We start from the raw sequence: 15,000 nt of genomic DNA on the forward strand, positions 1-15,000 counted from the left end.
CACAACCAGGAGGACTTTGTTGTAGCGCTAGCCGCGCTAGCCGAGCTAGCCGCCGACCTCACCTTGACTTCCTACGTCTCCGGGCCGCCAAACGCATCGGGTGAAGTCCTTCGTCCTTCTGCCGATCGCTGGAACGCAGGTGAGCACGGGTGTTGATGAGTAGATGAGGGCTGGCTGGCGTAGGTGGAGAGCTAATGTTTTTAGCATAGCTCTGTGAGGTCCCGTTGCTAAGTTGCTAAGTTAGCTTCAATGGCGTCGTTAGCACAACATTGTTAACCTTCGCCAGCCTGGAAAGCATTAACCGTGTATTTACATGTCCACGGTTTAATAGTATTGTTGATTTTCTATCCATCCTTCCAGTCAGGGGTTTATTTTTTTGTTTCTATATGCAGTTAAAGCACGATGCTATCACGTTAGCTTGTAGCTAAAGCATTTCGCCGATGTATTGTCGTGGAGATAAAAGGCACTGAATGTCCATTTCGCGTTCTCAACTCTCATTTTCAAGAGGATATAGTATCCGAGGTGGTTTAAAATACAAATCCGTGATCCACAATAAAAAAAGGAGAGTGTGGAATCCAATGAGCCAGCTTGTACCTAAGTTACGGTCAGAGCGGAAAAAGATACGTCCATCACTGCCTCTCAAGTCCTTCACTGTAACGTTCCTCATCTACGAATCTTTCATCCTCGCTCAAATTAATGGGGTAATCATCACTTTCTCGGTCCGAATCTCTCTCGCTCCATTGTAAACAATGGGGAATTGTGAGGAATACTAGCTCCTGTGACGTCACGCTACTTCCGGTACAGGCAAGGCTTTTTTTTATCAGTGAGCAAAAGTTGCGAACTTTATCGTCAATTTTCTCTACTAAATCCTTTCAGCAAAAATATGGCAATATCGCGAAATGATCAAGTATGACACATAGAATGGATCTGCTATTCCCGTTTAAATAAAAAAAAATCATTTCAGTAGGCCTTTAAAGACACTCAACTGTAAGTTTGTTTTTTATATTTGCTTTAAACAGTGGATGTGTCCGCACTTAAAAGTACATGTTTGTAGTAATAAATATGATTAAAACGTTTTAGCATTTACAGTCAGGCCGTTTATCCTAAACCACAGGTGTCAAACTCAAGCCCCGGGGGCCACATCTGGCCCGCCCCATTATTACGGTTGCCTGGAAAGAATGTGCATTAATTTTATTTCATCTTTATTGATTAATGTATCTCAATTTTGACAGAAAAAAAGCATGAAGGCATGCAAATGCAGCTCTTAACTCAATATTATTTGATACAACAAGCGACAGTAGGAAAGGGATTCATATGGCCCCTTTCCTGGGTGGATCTCGCATGAGAGGAAGAGGAGGGGTTAATCATTTTGCAATGCAGTCTGCTGAAAATGAGGGAAAGTACATAGGAACTGACGCTGTGGTCAAAGTTGGAATGGCAGCAAAAGTGGATAGTGCACTCCCACAATTTGTCACGTTTCATGTGTCAAGTAAACCAAATAGTGCCTTCTCAATCCCGTTCCTACTGTATTTCTTTCCTTTGTGTCATTCAAACTAATGATATCCGATAATATCGGACTGCTGATATTATCGGCCGATAAATGCTTTAAAATGTAATATCGGAAATTATCGGTATCGGTTCAAAATTATCGCTATCGATTTCAAAAAGTAAAAATTATGACTTTTTAAAACGCCGCTGTGTACACGGACGTAGGGCGAAGTACAGAGCGCCAATAAACCTTAAAGGCACTGCCTTTCATGCCAGCCCAATCACATAATATCTCCGGCTTTTCACACACACACACACAAGTGAATGCAAAGCATTCTTGGTCAACAGCCATACAGGTCACACTGAGGGTGGCCGTATAAACAACTTTAACACTGTTACAAATATGCGCCACACTGTGAACCCACACCAAACAAGAATGACAAACACATTTCGGGAGAACATCCGCACCGTAACACAACATAAACACAACAGAACAAATACCCAGAACCCCTTGCAGCACTAACTCTTCCGGGACGCTACAATATACACCCCCCACCTCATCCCCGCCCCCAACCCCGCCCACCTCAATCTCCTCATGCTCTCTCAGGGAGAGCATGTCCCAAATTCCAAGCTGCTGTTTTGAGGCATGTTAAAAAAAATAATGCACTTTGTGACTTCAGTAATAAATATGGCAGTGCCATGTTGGCATTTTTTTCCATAACTTGAGTTGATTTATTTTGGAAAACCTTGTTACATTGTTTAATGCATCCAGCGGGGCATCACAACAGAATTAGGCATAATAATGTGTTAATTCCACGACTGTATATATCGGTATCAGTAATTAAGAGTCGGACAATATCGGAATATCGGATATCAGCAAAAAAGCCATTATCGGACATCTCTAATTCAGCGTTTCTCAAAGTGTGGGGCGCGCCCCACTGGTGGGGAATAGAGACATGACAGGTGGGGCGCGAGGAACGGGAGGAAATTTCACTTTAATTGTATTTTTTTATTTTTTATTATATTCTTAGATTTTTTTTTTACTATGCTTTCATTTTCTATACACACTGTGAATCACTTTGTGATTCTGTCTGTGAAATCCGCTATATAAATACATGTAAATTACTTATTTTTCCTGTAGGCTTTACATTTCTAGGTAGGAGCGAAAGTTTGACAGACATAGCAACAGTAACTAATGGGGGCAGGGCTAAGCGGAAACTTTGTGAATGGCGAGTCACTATGCGAGGATTTGCTGTTTTGCAAATACATAAAAAATAGAGCCACTGCTGATGAGCTGTTCAAGATAATGGGCAGTTTCCTCAAAGAACACGACCTTAAATGGGAAAACTGTGTGGGCTTTTGCTCTGATGGCGCACAGACCATGGCAAAGTCAAGAAACAGGCTGCAGGCTCTAATAAAGAGGGTTGCGCCAAATGCGCATTGGACACACTGTGTCATTCACCGGGAAGCACTCGCGTCAAGGCAGCTCAGCCCCAAACTCAAAGAGGTTTTAACAGTGGCAGTGTCAAGCCTGCAACCCCGATTTGAAAAGCTGTGCAGTGCAAAACAGACTCATTGCAGCCACTAATGCTGGAGTACTGTAAAACTCATGTTCACTTGCCCTGTCTTGCCAAATGCATATAGCGCCTCCTTTTTTTTTGCAAAGATTGCAAAGTGGAACTTTTATTTTTATTTATTATTGAAATTGATGCAAGTTATTTGATTTATTATTTAATTTGATGCAAGTTATAACACTTTTTTTGATTTATTATTGAACTTGATGCAAGTTATAACACTTTTGTTTTATTTATTATTGAACTTAATGCAAGTTATTGGATTTATTATTGAACTTGATGCAAGTTATAACACTTTTATTTGATTTATTATTGAACTTGATGCAAGTTATAACACTTTTTTTGATTTATTATTGAACTTGATGCAAGTTATAACACTTTTTTTGATTTATTATTAAACTTGATGCAAGTTATAACACTTTTGTGTTATTTATTATTGAACTTGATGCAAGTTATTTTGTTTGATATTGAACTTGATGCAAGTTATACCACAGCTGCACAGGTATTTTATTTATTATTGAACTTGATGTTATTTTATGTTATTGAGTTTGAATGTATAAAACTTGATGTTACTTGATGTTCAATAACTTTGAAAATGTTAAGCTTGGCATTAGCGTTCTGTTGGGGCGATGGGGGCAGGTGGGGCTTGAAAACTCCCCCTTGTCCAAAGTGGGGGATGACAAAAAAAGTTTGAGAACCACTGCTCTAATTCAAACCCTTTTTCTTATGAAAATTCTACATTAGCTGATATTAAGTTGTCACTTTGACATTTGATTCCAAAGCAGGTTTTCCATTAGTTTGTTGGTAAACAACGATAATAATTAAAAACAACAAACTGTGTAACATTATCATGACGCGGCCCTCCAAGGGCTTTGGTATTTGCAATGTGGCCCACGATGAAAATGAGTTTGACACCCTTGTCCTAAACATTCCTGCCACTTCATTTTACACACAATGACATTTTTACAAAGTCCTATTTTTGGGGGGGAAAATTCCACAATAATACCGTGACAATATTGTACCGTAAGATTTTGCTATCGTTACAGCCCTTGCCAGCGGCTAATGTTCCTCTACGGTGCAAAGCCACTTCTAAGTCAGCAATCCTCGCCTCCATGGCGGCGACAAATAAACTATGTTTCTTTCATGTAGCTTTACCACTGGAGGACGGAAAATAGCTAAACATGCTACACCACAGAAGGAGGATATGCTAACTGGTAACCGCAAGCTCGGGCTCTTGAATGTAAACAAAAGTGGGTGGATCGATACAAAGTATATATCATCATTATTTATTATCAAAAAAAATCTTATTTCGTTTTTGTTCTCAGGAAATAAGTCCCTGGACACAGTTGGCCAAAAAGGATTTAAATCAGATATATTTTAAATATTTGATGAATATTGTTACACCACCATCATGTGTTTTGTCCGATTATAATTATACTAAAATTTGATTTTGAACATTTCAACAATAATGACCAATACTGCCCATCTAACTACTTAGTATTGGATCCATACCCAACTCAGTAGTATCGCCTAAAACTAATGTAAAGTATCCAAACAACAGAAGAACAAATGCTTACTATATTTTAACAGAAGTGTAGATATAAACATGTTGCAACAGTAAGTAAAACACCTATAAAAGTAAATTAGCAAATAGATTAATTATAGTTTTGAGGAAATGATGAACAGCAATATGAGGAGCTTTGTAACCCGTTTTGGAATTATTCTATTGTAATTTACATACCAAATGATATATTGTGATTTACAGTACAAGCTAAACGCTTGGACACTCCTTCTCATTTCAATGCGTTTTCTTTATTTTCATGACTATTTAAATCGTAGATTGTCACTGAAGGCATCAAATCTATGACACCTGTGAAATGAAAACCCTTTCAAGTGACTACCTCTTGAAGCTCATCGAGAGAATGCCACGAGTGTGCAAAACAGTAATCGGAGCAAAGGGTGGCTATTCTGAAGAAACTAGAATATAAAACATGCTTTCAGTTTGAAGTGAATTAATTAACTCATATCATGTTTTGCTTATGGTGAAGATTTTTATCTAACTTGGAGAAGGCGAACCACCAAGTTTAATTAAATAGTGGTATTTCAGTTTGAGCACATAATAAGATAAGGCCCTTTAGTTTGACAATCGCAGGTGGATTGGATCACTTCTCGTAGGAAAAGAGGCTCTATTTGGGACTTTGGAATGCAAAAGTGATAGCCGTATCTTTGAGAAAAGACTACCTGTCTAGCTCAAAGCCAACATTTAAGTTATGCCTTAAATTAGTTGTTTTGAAGACACTTTCACATGAACATCTCCTTACATGGTCAGGTCGTGTTCTTCTGAATTAACACACACCCAGACGCAGGAAGAAGGAATATAAGACTGTGCTTTGGCCTCTCCAGGTTAGGAGTGGCTCTTTTTTTTCCGACTTAACCTCCTCCGGGTACTTCAGTCCTGAATAATGATGATAAAGCAACTTTTTGTTTGGCAAAGCGTCGCCGACGTCTCTTTTAATCCAGCCACACTGCCGTGTCGCCCTTTTGCCTGGGAGAAGGTGACAAGACCAGAAATACACTTCAAGTTATTTAATCTTTTTTTGTTAAGTACATACAATCGTGGTCAAAAGTTTACATACACTTGTAAAGAACATAATGTCATGGCTTTCTTGAGTTTCCAATGATTTCTACAACTCTTATTTTTTTTGTGATAAAGTGATTGGTATTGTGGCCAAACAGCTCAATTTTTGTTTCATCTGTCCACATAAGCATACTTGTCAACCTTGAGACCTCCGAATTCGGGAGATGGGGGCGGGGTTTGGTGGTAGCGGGGGGTGTATGTTGTAGCGTCCCGGAAGAGTTAGTGCTGGGGGGCTGCGGCGGGGTTGATGTGGTCGGGGGATTTGAGGTGGGCGGGGTTTGGTGGTAGCGAGGGATGTATGTTGTAGCGTCCCGGAAGAGTTAGTGCTGGAAGGGGTTCTGGGTATTTGTTCTGTTGTGTTTATGTTGTGTTAAGGTGCGGATGTTCTCCCGAAATGTGTTTGTCATTCTTGTTTGGTGTGGGTTCACAGTGTGGCGCATATTTGTAACAGTGTTAAAGTTGTTTATACGGTCACCCTCAGTGTGACCTGTATGGCTGTTGATCAAGTATGCCTTGCATTCACTTGTGTGTATGAAAAGCCACATATATTATGTGACTGGGCCGGCACGCTGTTTGTATGGAGGAAAAGCGGACGTGACGACAGGTTGTAGAGGACGCTAAAGGCAGTGCCTTTAAGGCATGACCCCGATACTGCTGTCCGGGTGGAAATCGGGAGAAATTCGGAAGAATGGTTGCCCCGGGAGATTTTCGGGAGGGGCACTGAAATTCGGGAGTCTCCCGGGAAAATCGTGAGGGTTGGCAAGTATGCACATAACTTTCCTCCAGAAGGTCTTATCTTTGTCCATGTGATGTTAGATTAAACAAAAATTGAGCTGTTTGGCCACAATAGCCAGAAATATGTTTGGAGGAGAAAAGGTGAGCATTTAATCCCAGGAACACCATGCCTACCGTCAAGCATGGTGGTGATAGTATTATGCTCTGGGCCTGTTTTGGTGCTTACAGAGAGTAAATGGGACAATCAAAAAGGAGGATTACCTCCAAATTCTTCAGGACAACCTAAAATCATCAGCCTGGAGGTTAGGTCTTGGGCGCAGTTGGGTGTTCCAACAGGACAATGACCCCAAACACACGTCAAAAGTGGTAAAGGAATGGCTAAATCGGGCTATAATTAAGGTTTTAGAATGGCCTTCCCAAAGTCTTGACTTAAACGTGTGGACAATGCTGAAGAAACAAGTCCATGTCAGAAAACCAACACATTTAGCTGAACTGCACCAATTTTGTCAAGAAGAGTGGTCAAAAATTCAACCAGAAGCTTGCCAGAAGCTTGTGGATGGCTACCAAAAGCTCCTTATTGCAGTGAAACTTGCCAAGGGACATGTAACCAAATATTAACATTGCTGTATGTATACTTTTGACCCAGCAGATTTGGTCACATTTTCAGTAGACCCATAATAAATTCATAAAATAACCAAACTTCATGAACTTTTTTTGTGACCAACAGGTATGTGCTCCAATCACTCTATCACAAAAAAATAAGAGTTGTGGAAATTATTGGAAACTCAAGACAGCCATGACATTGTTCTTTACAAGTGTATGTAAACTTTTGACCACGACTGTAACTCCACATGTGTTTCTTCATAGTTGTGATGCCTTCAGTGACAATCTACAATGTAAATAGTCATGACAATAAAGAAAACGCATTGAATGAGAAGGTGTGTCCAAACTTTAGGCCTGTACTATATACCATTATCATCCATGGCGGCAATATATTGATTTTAGCCCATATCGCCCATGCCTAATTACAACAATTACTCTTCATGCACTTCTTTAAAACACACCATGCTTTGCACTGCGTTACTTTCCCCCTGACACCCTTGCAGGCGAGCGCTCTTCACCGATTGGTCAGTCGATATGAGGAAAGAAGAGCAGAGTGCAGACGTGCAACAAATTAAGACACAGCATAGGATCTTGTGAAACAAGACCGTGGCGGCCGGTTCGGAACATAAGTCATGGTCAGAGTTGGGAGTTCCTTATTGAGGTCTGGGTGGATTCTATTCACGGTTAGCCCAAATAGGTGACTTTGTTCTAAAACGGCTTTAATATAAGTATGAGTTGTTGTTTTTTTCCACCGCCACATTAAATGCACATTAATAAGCACACTGAAACCTCATTAAACTGATCTATTCTACAGAAAGATGCTTGAAACAGGATTATGAAGAAACAAAACGCTTTTTATTAGTCACAAGTACAGACCAGTGCAATGTTGTTGGGGTTTTTTTTTATGGCTTATTGCAGTTCCATCATAAATTGCCCCAAGGACACTAGTTTTTGAGTTGTTTCTTGAATTCAATAGTTTCTCACCTTCTTTATCAAAGTGCAACTTTCTTTGGCCCCATAGTGGTTATTTCGCAACCGTGTGCAATAAGGAAAGAAAATCACAGACTTGTGGTAACTGTTAGTGCGCAAGGAACTACAGCGTAGGGCTAGGGATGATACTCGAAACCGGTTTTCCCGGTTGTTCGATAAGAAAATAACCTAGTCCTCGGACTCAAATCCCTTTTTGAGAACCGGTACCCGTTATCGAGACCACTATAGTAAAGAAAAAGAGTTGGTTCTTTATTCGATTCCCTCGGAACGAATCCCGTCCCGACCAGAAATGCTCCGTGTGACATCACAAGAAATGACGTCACGTAGCTCAGTCATTCGGCACAGATAGCGAAAGCAGGAAAAAAATGGACTGAAAAAAGCGCTCCAAGGTGTAATAAAGTTCAAAACAAAAGGTATAATCCAATGAATAACTTTACTGAGAGATTTGAGCAGACTACAAACACATGACGAACACTTTTACGACCAACCGGAAACATAGCAACCAGGCTAGCAACGCACCTCCTTTACGGCAGCTGTCGCAACGTTCTTAAAGCAACCGCAGCACATATATATATATACAACACATCTTCTTTTTTTAACTTTTGTTTTTCTTTCCTTGTAAACAAAACAAAATCACACTGTATATGTGTTGTCTGTCTAATTATAAATAATGCAGACGAGGCGTGTTGGCTTAGTACTTGACGTTTACTTTCACAGCGTGCTCAGAACCTCATTCATAAGTGATGACATGCAACACTTTTCGGGGCTACCGCGCATGCTCGTCACTCCCGTTGCATGCTGGGTAGTGTAGTTTTTATATTCCCTAGCTCATAACATCTTTCCCCCTATAAAGAAATAATGTTTACTCAATAAAGTGTATTTCTTTTTTAGCTTTAACTTTTCATTATTTAGCATTGTAACCACATTTCCAAACAACTTTTCTCTTCATAGAATTTTCTTTCAATAAAGAAATAAAGTGCAAAAATGTCAAAGCATCATAACAAACAGTTATGTCAAATAGCAGCAGAACTGCACTTTTTGGAGAGCTGTATTACTTTCAGTGTTGTGCCCAAGGGACTGATTTTATCTAACACTATATTATTATTTATACACCTAAAGTGATCACAGAGACAGGTTGTTTTTGTGTTACTGTATATATTTGTTTTTCTGAAAAATCCCACTTAATATACTTTGGGTAACAACAATCAATATTTATTTATTTTATTTTATTTTTTTAGGGGGGTAACAGTCAATATTTATTTATTTATTAAATTAAATTGTTTTCTTATATAATAAAAGTGAGCTTTTGTTAAACCAATTATTGTGTGTTTTTTTCCATAAACAACAATCTATCTGGACTCGATAAGAGAATCGATAAGGAATCGGTTCGATAAGAGGATTCGATAATAGGCTCGAACTCGATAATTTCTTATCAAACATCATCCCTACGTAGGGCTGCACAATATGGCAACACAAATAATCACAATTATTTTTTTCTAGGGCTGCAACGATTAATCGATTGAATCACGTAGAGCAGTGGTTCTCAAACTTTGTTTTCTTCCACCAAATACCACCACAGAAAATACTTGGTTGAAGTTTATTTTGAACATATATACAGTTTCAATTTGGTACTTCACATATTTCCATTTCTCTTTACAACATGCCTTAAAAGGAGTAGGAAGAAGCACAGTTTATTTAATCCTACCCCTTTTCCACTTCATAGCAATCACTTACACATACATCCATCCATCCATTTTCTACCGCTTGTCCTTTTTTTGGGGTCGCAGGGGGTGCTGGAGCCTATCTCAGCTGCATTCGGGCGGAAGTCGGTGTACACCCTGGACAAGTCGCCACCTCATCGCAGGGCCAACACACAGTCCTAGTCAAAAGTTATTTGGTGTTTTCTTGTGTCTCGTGTTTTAGTTCTTGTCTTGCGCTCCTATTTTGTTGTTGATTGTCATGTACGGATGTACTTTGTGGACGCCGTCTGCTCCACACGCTGTAAGTCTTTGCTGTCGTCCAGCATTACGCTTTTGTTTACTTTACAGTTCAGTTTTAGCTTCGTTGAGCATAGCGATCCCTAAGCTTCAATGCCTTTTCTTAGCGGCACTTGCCTTTTGTTTATTTTTGGTTTAAGCTAGAGATGTCCGATAATGGCTTTTTTGCCGATATTTGATATTCCAATATTGTCCAACTCTTAATTACTGATTCCGATATCAACCGATACTGATATATATATACAGTCGTGGAATTAACACATTATTATGCCTTATAGGGAGTTGAGGTGGGCGGGGTTGGGGTGGGCGGGGTTTGGTTGTAGTGGGGGTGTATATTGTAGCGTCCCGGAAGAGTTAGTGCTGCAAGGGGTTCAGGGTATTTGTTCTGTTGTGTTTATGTTGTGTTACGGTGCGGATGTTCTCCCGAAATGTGTTTGTCATTCTTGTTTGGTGTGGGTTCACAGTGTGGCGCATATTTGTAACAGTGTTAAAGTTGTTTATACGGCCACCCTCAGTGTGACCTGTATGGCTGTTGACCAAGTATGCTTGCATTCACTTATGTGTGTGTAAAAGCCGCATATATTATGTGACTGGGCCGGCACGCTGTTTGTATGGAGGAAAAGCGGACGTGACGACAGGTTGTGGAGGACGCTAAAGGCAGTGCCTTTAAGGCACGCCCCCAATACTGTTGTCCGGGTGGAAATCGGGAGAAATTCGGGAGAATGGTTGCCCCGGGAGATTATCGGGAGGGGCACTGAAATTCGGGAGTCTCTCGGGAAAATCGGGAGGGTTGGCAAGTATGCCCTACGTCCGTGTTTTACCGGATATGTACCGCTCCGTACAGCGGTGTTTTGAAAAGTCATTAATTTTACTTTTTGAAACTGATACCGATAATTTCCGATATTACATTTTAAAGCATTTTTCGGCCAATAGCCGATATTATTGGACATCTGTAGTTTAAGCATTAGATACCTTTTTACTGGCACGCTATCTTCCGCATATTGTGATCATGACAACAAACCATGTTCCCGACATCTACAAAGCAATTAGCTACCTGCTGCCACCTACTGATATGACGAGCTCTAGCCCGCACAGGCACTCAACAACGGCAACATTTGCGGATTATAATTACTGGTTTGCAAAAAATATTTTTAACCCAATTAGGGGAAATTACATAATCTTCCACGGCACACCAGGCAATATCTCACGTTACACTAGTGGTTGAAAAACACTGATATACAGTAAATGTATATCAGTGACTATTTACATTGTAGATTGTCACTGAAGGCATCAAAACTTTGAATGAACACATGTGGAGTTATGTACTTAACAAAAAAAGGTGAAATAACTGAAAACATGTTTTATATTCTAGTTTCTTCAAAATAGACACAATACTGCTTTGCACACTCTTGGCGTTCTCTCGATGAGCTTCAAGAGGTAGTCACCTGAAATGGTTTTCACTTCACAGGTGTCATAGTTTTGATGCCTTCAGTGACAATCTACAATGTAAATAGTCATGAAAATAAAGAAAACACATTGAAATGAGAAGGTGTGTCCAAACTTTTGGCCTGTACTGTATGTGGCCAACCTTTGGGGTGAGTTAGTATTGGTAATGGATAGAGATGTCCGATAATATCGGCTACCGATAAATGCTTTAAAATGTACAGTATTTTCCGCACTATAAGGCACACCTAAAAACCTCCAATTTTTCTCAAAAGCTGGCAGTGCGCCTTATAATCCGGTGCGCCTTATATATGGAACAATATTGAGCCACAACAGGTCTCGCAACTACGGGATGCATAACGTAACCCCAGCCTCTTCTGTAGCGTCTATTCTGTGCGCCTTATAATGCGGTGCACCTTATATATGAACAAAGTTTTTAAATAGGCCATTCACTGAAGGTGCGCCTTATAATCCGGTGAGCCTTATAGTGTGGAAAACACGGTAATATCGGACATTATTGTTATCGGTTTCAAAAAGTTAAATTTATGACTTTTTAAAACGCCGCTGTACGGAGTGGTACACGGCCGTAGGGAGAAGTACAGAGCGCCAATAAACCTTAAAGGCACTGCCTTTGCGTGCCGGCCCAGTCACATAATATCTACGGCTTTTCACACACACAAGTGAATGCAAGGCATACTTGATCAACAGCCATACAGGTCACCGGGTGACCGTATAAACAACTTTAACACTGTTACAAATATGCGCCACACTGTGAACCCACACCAAACAAGAATGACAAACACATTTCGGGAGAACATCCGCGCCGCAACACAACATAAACACAACAGAACAAATACCCAGAACTCCTTGCAGCACTAACTCTTCCGGGACGCTACAATATACACCGCATGTCCCAAATTCCAAGCTGCTGTTTCGAGGCATGTTAAAAAAAAATAATGCACTTTTTGACTTCAATAATAAATATGGCAGTGCCATGTTAGCATTTTTTTTCCATAACTTGAGTTGATTTATTTTAGAAAACCTTGTTACATTGTTTAATGCATCCAGCGAACATCACAACAAAATTAGACATAATAATGTGTTAATTCCACGACTGTATATATCGGTATCGGTTGATATCGGAATCGGTAATTAAGAGTTGGACAATATCGGAATATCGGCAAAAAAGCCATTATCGGACATCTCTAGTAATGGAGGTACAGTAGCTAAATGTGGACGCCTTTAACATTATTTTTCCGTGTTTTTTTGTGTGTTTTTTAGCTGTTATTGCCGGCGGCGTGATCGGATTCCTGTTCGCCATCTTCCTCATCCTGCTGCTGGTTTACCGCATGCGCAAGAAGGACGAGGGCAGCTACGACCTGGGCGAGAGGAAACCCGCCGGCGCGGCCTATCAGAAGGCCCCCACCAAGGAGTTTTACGCCTAAAAGCTCCCGCCCACTTGTCAATAAGACCGGAAAACAAAAAACCACCCACCCACGAGGCCGCCTGAGCCGCGGCAACAGAAAACATGAGAAACAAAAAAAATTAACATAATGGCAAACGTTTGCATAGTTAAGATCTTTTTATCCCCCTTCTTATGTTTTTTTTTTTGTTTTTTTTTAAAAAGAGCTGTCCGTGTATTATAGGAAAGATTAGAAAAAATAACCGGATTTGTAAAGCTGACATTTAGCAGGTAAAGACAAACAAATCTAACTGAATGATCAATCCTACTTTCATGTTTTTTTTTTCTCGTTTTTTTTTATGTCCCAGCATGTCTGATGTTAAAGTTGTATTATTAATTTATCTTTTCGCCGACGTGGGAAAATGCCTTGCTAGTTTTGATGAAGCTCTTTTTTGTCTTCACAGTAACGCTGTTAATAGTCAATGTAAATGTCCTCCTTTTTCTGCTCTCACATCCATTTTTAGACATGCGGTAACTTTTGTTTTCAGTCTTTTTCTTTGACGGAGTTTTATCGTCACACCCAAGAATTTTTGCGCTTAAAAGACGGAGGAATAAGTGTGCCAGTGCTCCGAGTTTCGTTCTTTTTCATTATTTGGGCTCCCATAAACCCCCTCAATGTGCACTCTCGCCAAACTACCATCCTTTTTTTTTTTTTTTACCCTTCCCGGGCCTCTTGTCCCTCTCTGTTTACCCTCGCCCACCTTCTTTTTCAGTCAGATTGGAGCGTGGCCAGTAAAGATGTCAATGGCCTGCCCCGTATCCGGCTTTTATTCCCCCCGTGTTGATGTTTTGGGCCCTAAGACCGCCTGGACACAAACCCACCAGGCAGTGCTTAAACAAAAGGAGACTCTACGGATGCCATAGTGTGCTTTCTTTGACTAACTTTGAAATGTTCTCTTCACTTATGATGACAAAAAAAATCTAGTTTAATTCGATAATCAGTCAGTGAAATTGGTTTTGTAATAATACCACGCCACATACTGTTACTAAAAAATGCAATTGCATTCGAAATTGCGTGTGAAAGATGAACTGCGCGAGCCAAACTGAAATGCTAACATTAGCATGCTAACAGTTAGCGTGTGTCAAGTACCAAGTTATGGGATACTGAGGTGTACGGCTGCAAAATTAGCAGAAAAAGTGTTAGCATACTAACACTTAGCATGTGTCAAGTACCAAGTTATATGATACTGAGGTGTACGGCTGCAAAATTAGCGGAAGAAGTGTTAGTATACTAACACTTAGCATGTGTCAAGTACCAAGTTATATGATACTGAGGTGTATGGCTGCAAAATTAGCGGAAAAAGTGTTAGTATACTAACACTTAGCATGCGTCAAGTACCAAGTTATAGGATACTGAGGTGTATGGCTGCAAAATTAGCGGAAAAAACTAACACTTAGCATGTGTCAAGTACCAAGTTATATGATACTGAGGTGTATGGCTGCAAAATTAGCGAAAAAAGTGTTAGCATACTAACACTTAGCATGCGTCAAGTACCAAGTTATAGGATACTGAGGTGTATGGCTGCAAAATTAGCAAAAAAGTGTTAGCATACTAACACTTAGCATGTGTCAAGTACCAAGTTATACTGAGGTGTATGGCTGCAAAACTTGCGGAAAAAGTGTTAGCATACTAAAACTTAGCATGTGTCAAGTATAAAGTTATAGGATACCGAGGTGTATGGCTGCAAAATTAGCGGAAAAAGTGTTAGCATACTAACACTTAGCATGTGTCAAGTACCAAGTTATAGAATACTGAGGTGTATGGCTACAAAATTAGAAAAAGGGGTGTTAGCATACTAACACTTAGCATGCGTCAAGTACCAAGTTATAGGATACTGAGGTTTATGGCTGCAAAATTAACGGAAAAAGTGTTAGCATACTAACACTTAGCATGTGTCAAGTACCAAGTTATAGGATACTGAGGTGTATGGCTGCAAAATTAGCGAAAAAGTGTTAGTACACTAACACTTAGCATGCGTCAAGTACCAAGCTATAGGTTACTGAGGTGTATGGCTGCAAAATTTGCGAAAAAGTGTTAGCATACTAACACTTAGCATGTGTCAAGTACCA

The 15,000-nt window shown here is 40.0% G+C and overlaps 1 protein-coding gene across 1 annotated transcript in view; it reads left to right on the plus strand.

Moving 5' to 3' along the window:
* The window catches only part of sdc2 (syndecan 2), a 130,091-nt gene that overhangs the window by 112,663 nt on the left and 2,428 nt on the right, over positions 1-15,000 (plus strand). Inside the window, exon 5 of the mRNA XM_062029974.1 lies at positions 12,750-15,000. This exon is cut by the window's right edge and continues 2,428 nt beyond it. Coding sequence (XP_061885958.1) covers positions 12,750-12,913 — 164 coding nt within the window. The 3' untranslated portion in view covers positions 12,914-15,000. The remainder of the gene's footprint in view (positions 1-12,749) is intronic.

Source organism: Entelurus aequoreus, linkage group LG20 (assembly GCF_033978785.1).
Source record: "Entelurus aequoreus isolate RoL-2023_Sb linkage group LG20, RoL_Eaeq_v1.1, whole genome shotgun sequence".
Taxonomy (NCBI): Eukaryota; Metazoa; Chordata; class Actinopteri; order Syngnathiformes; family Syngnathidae; genus Entelurus; species Entelurus aequoreus.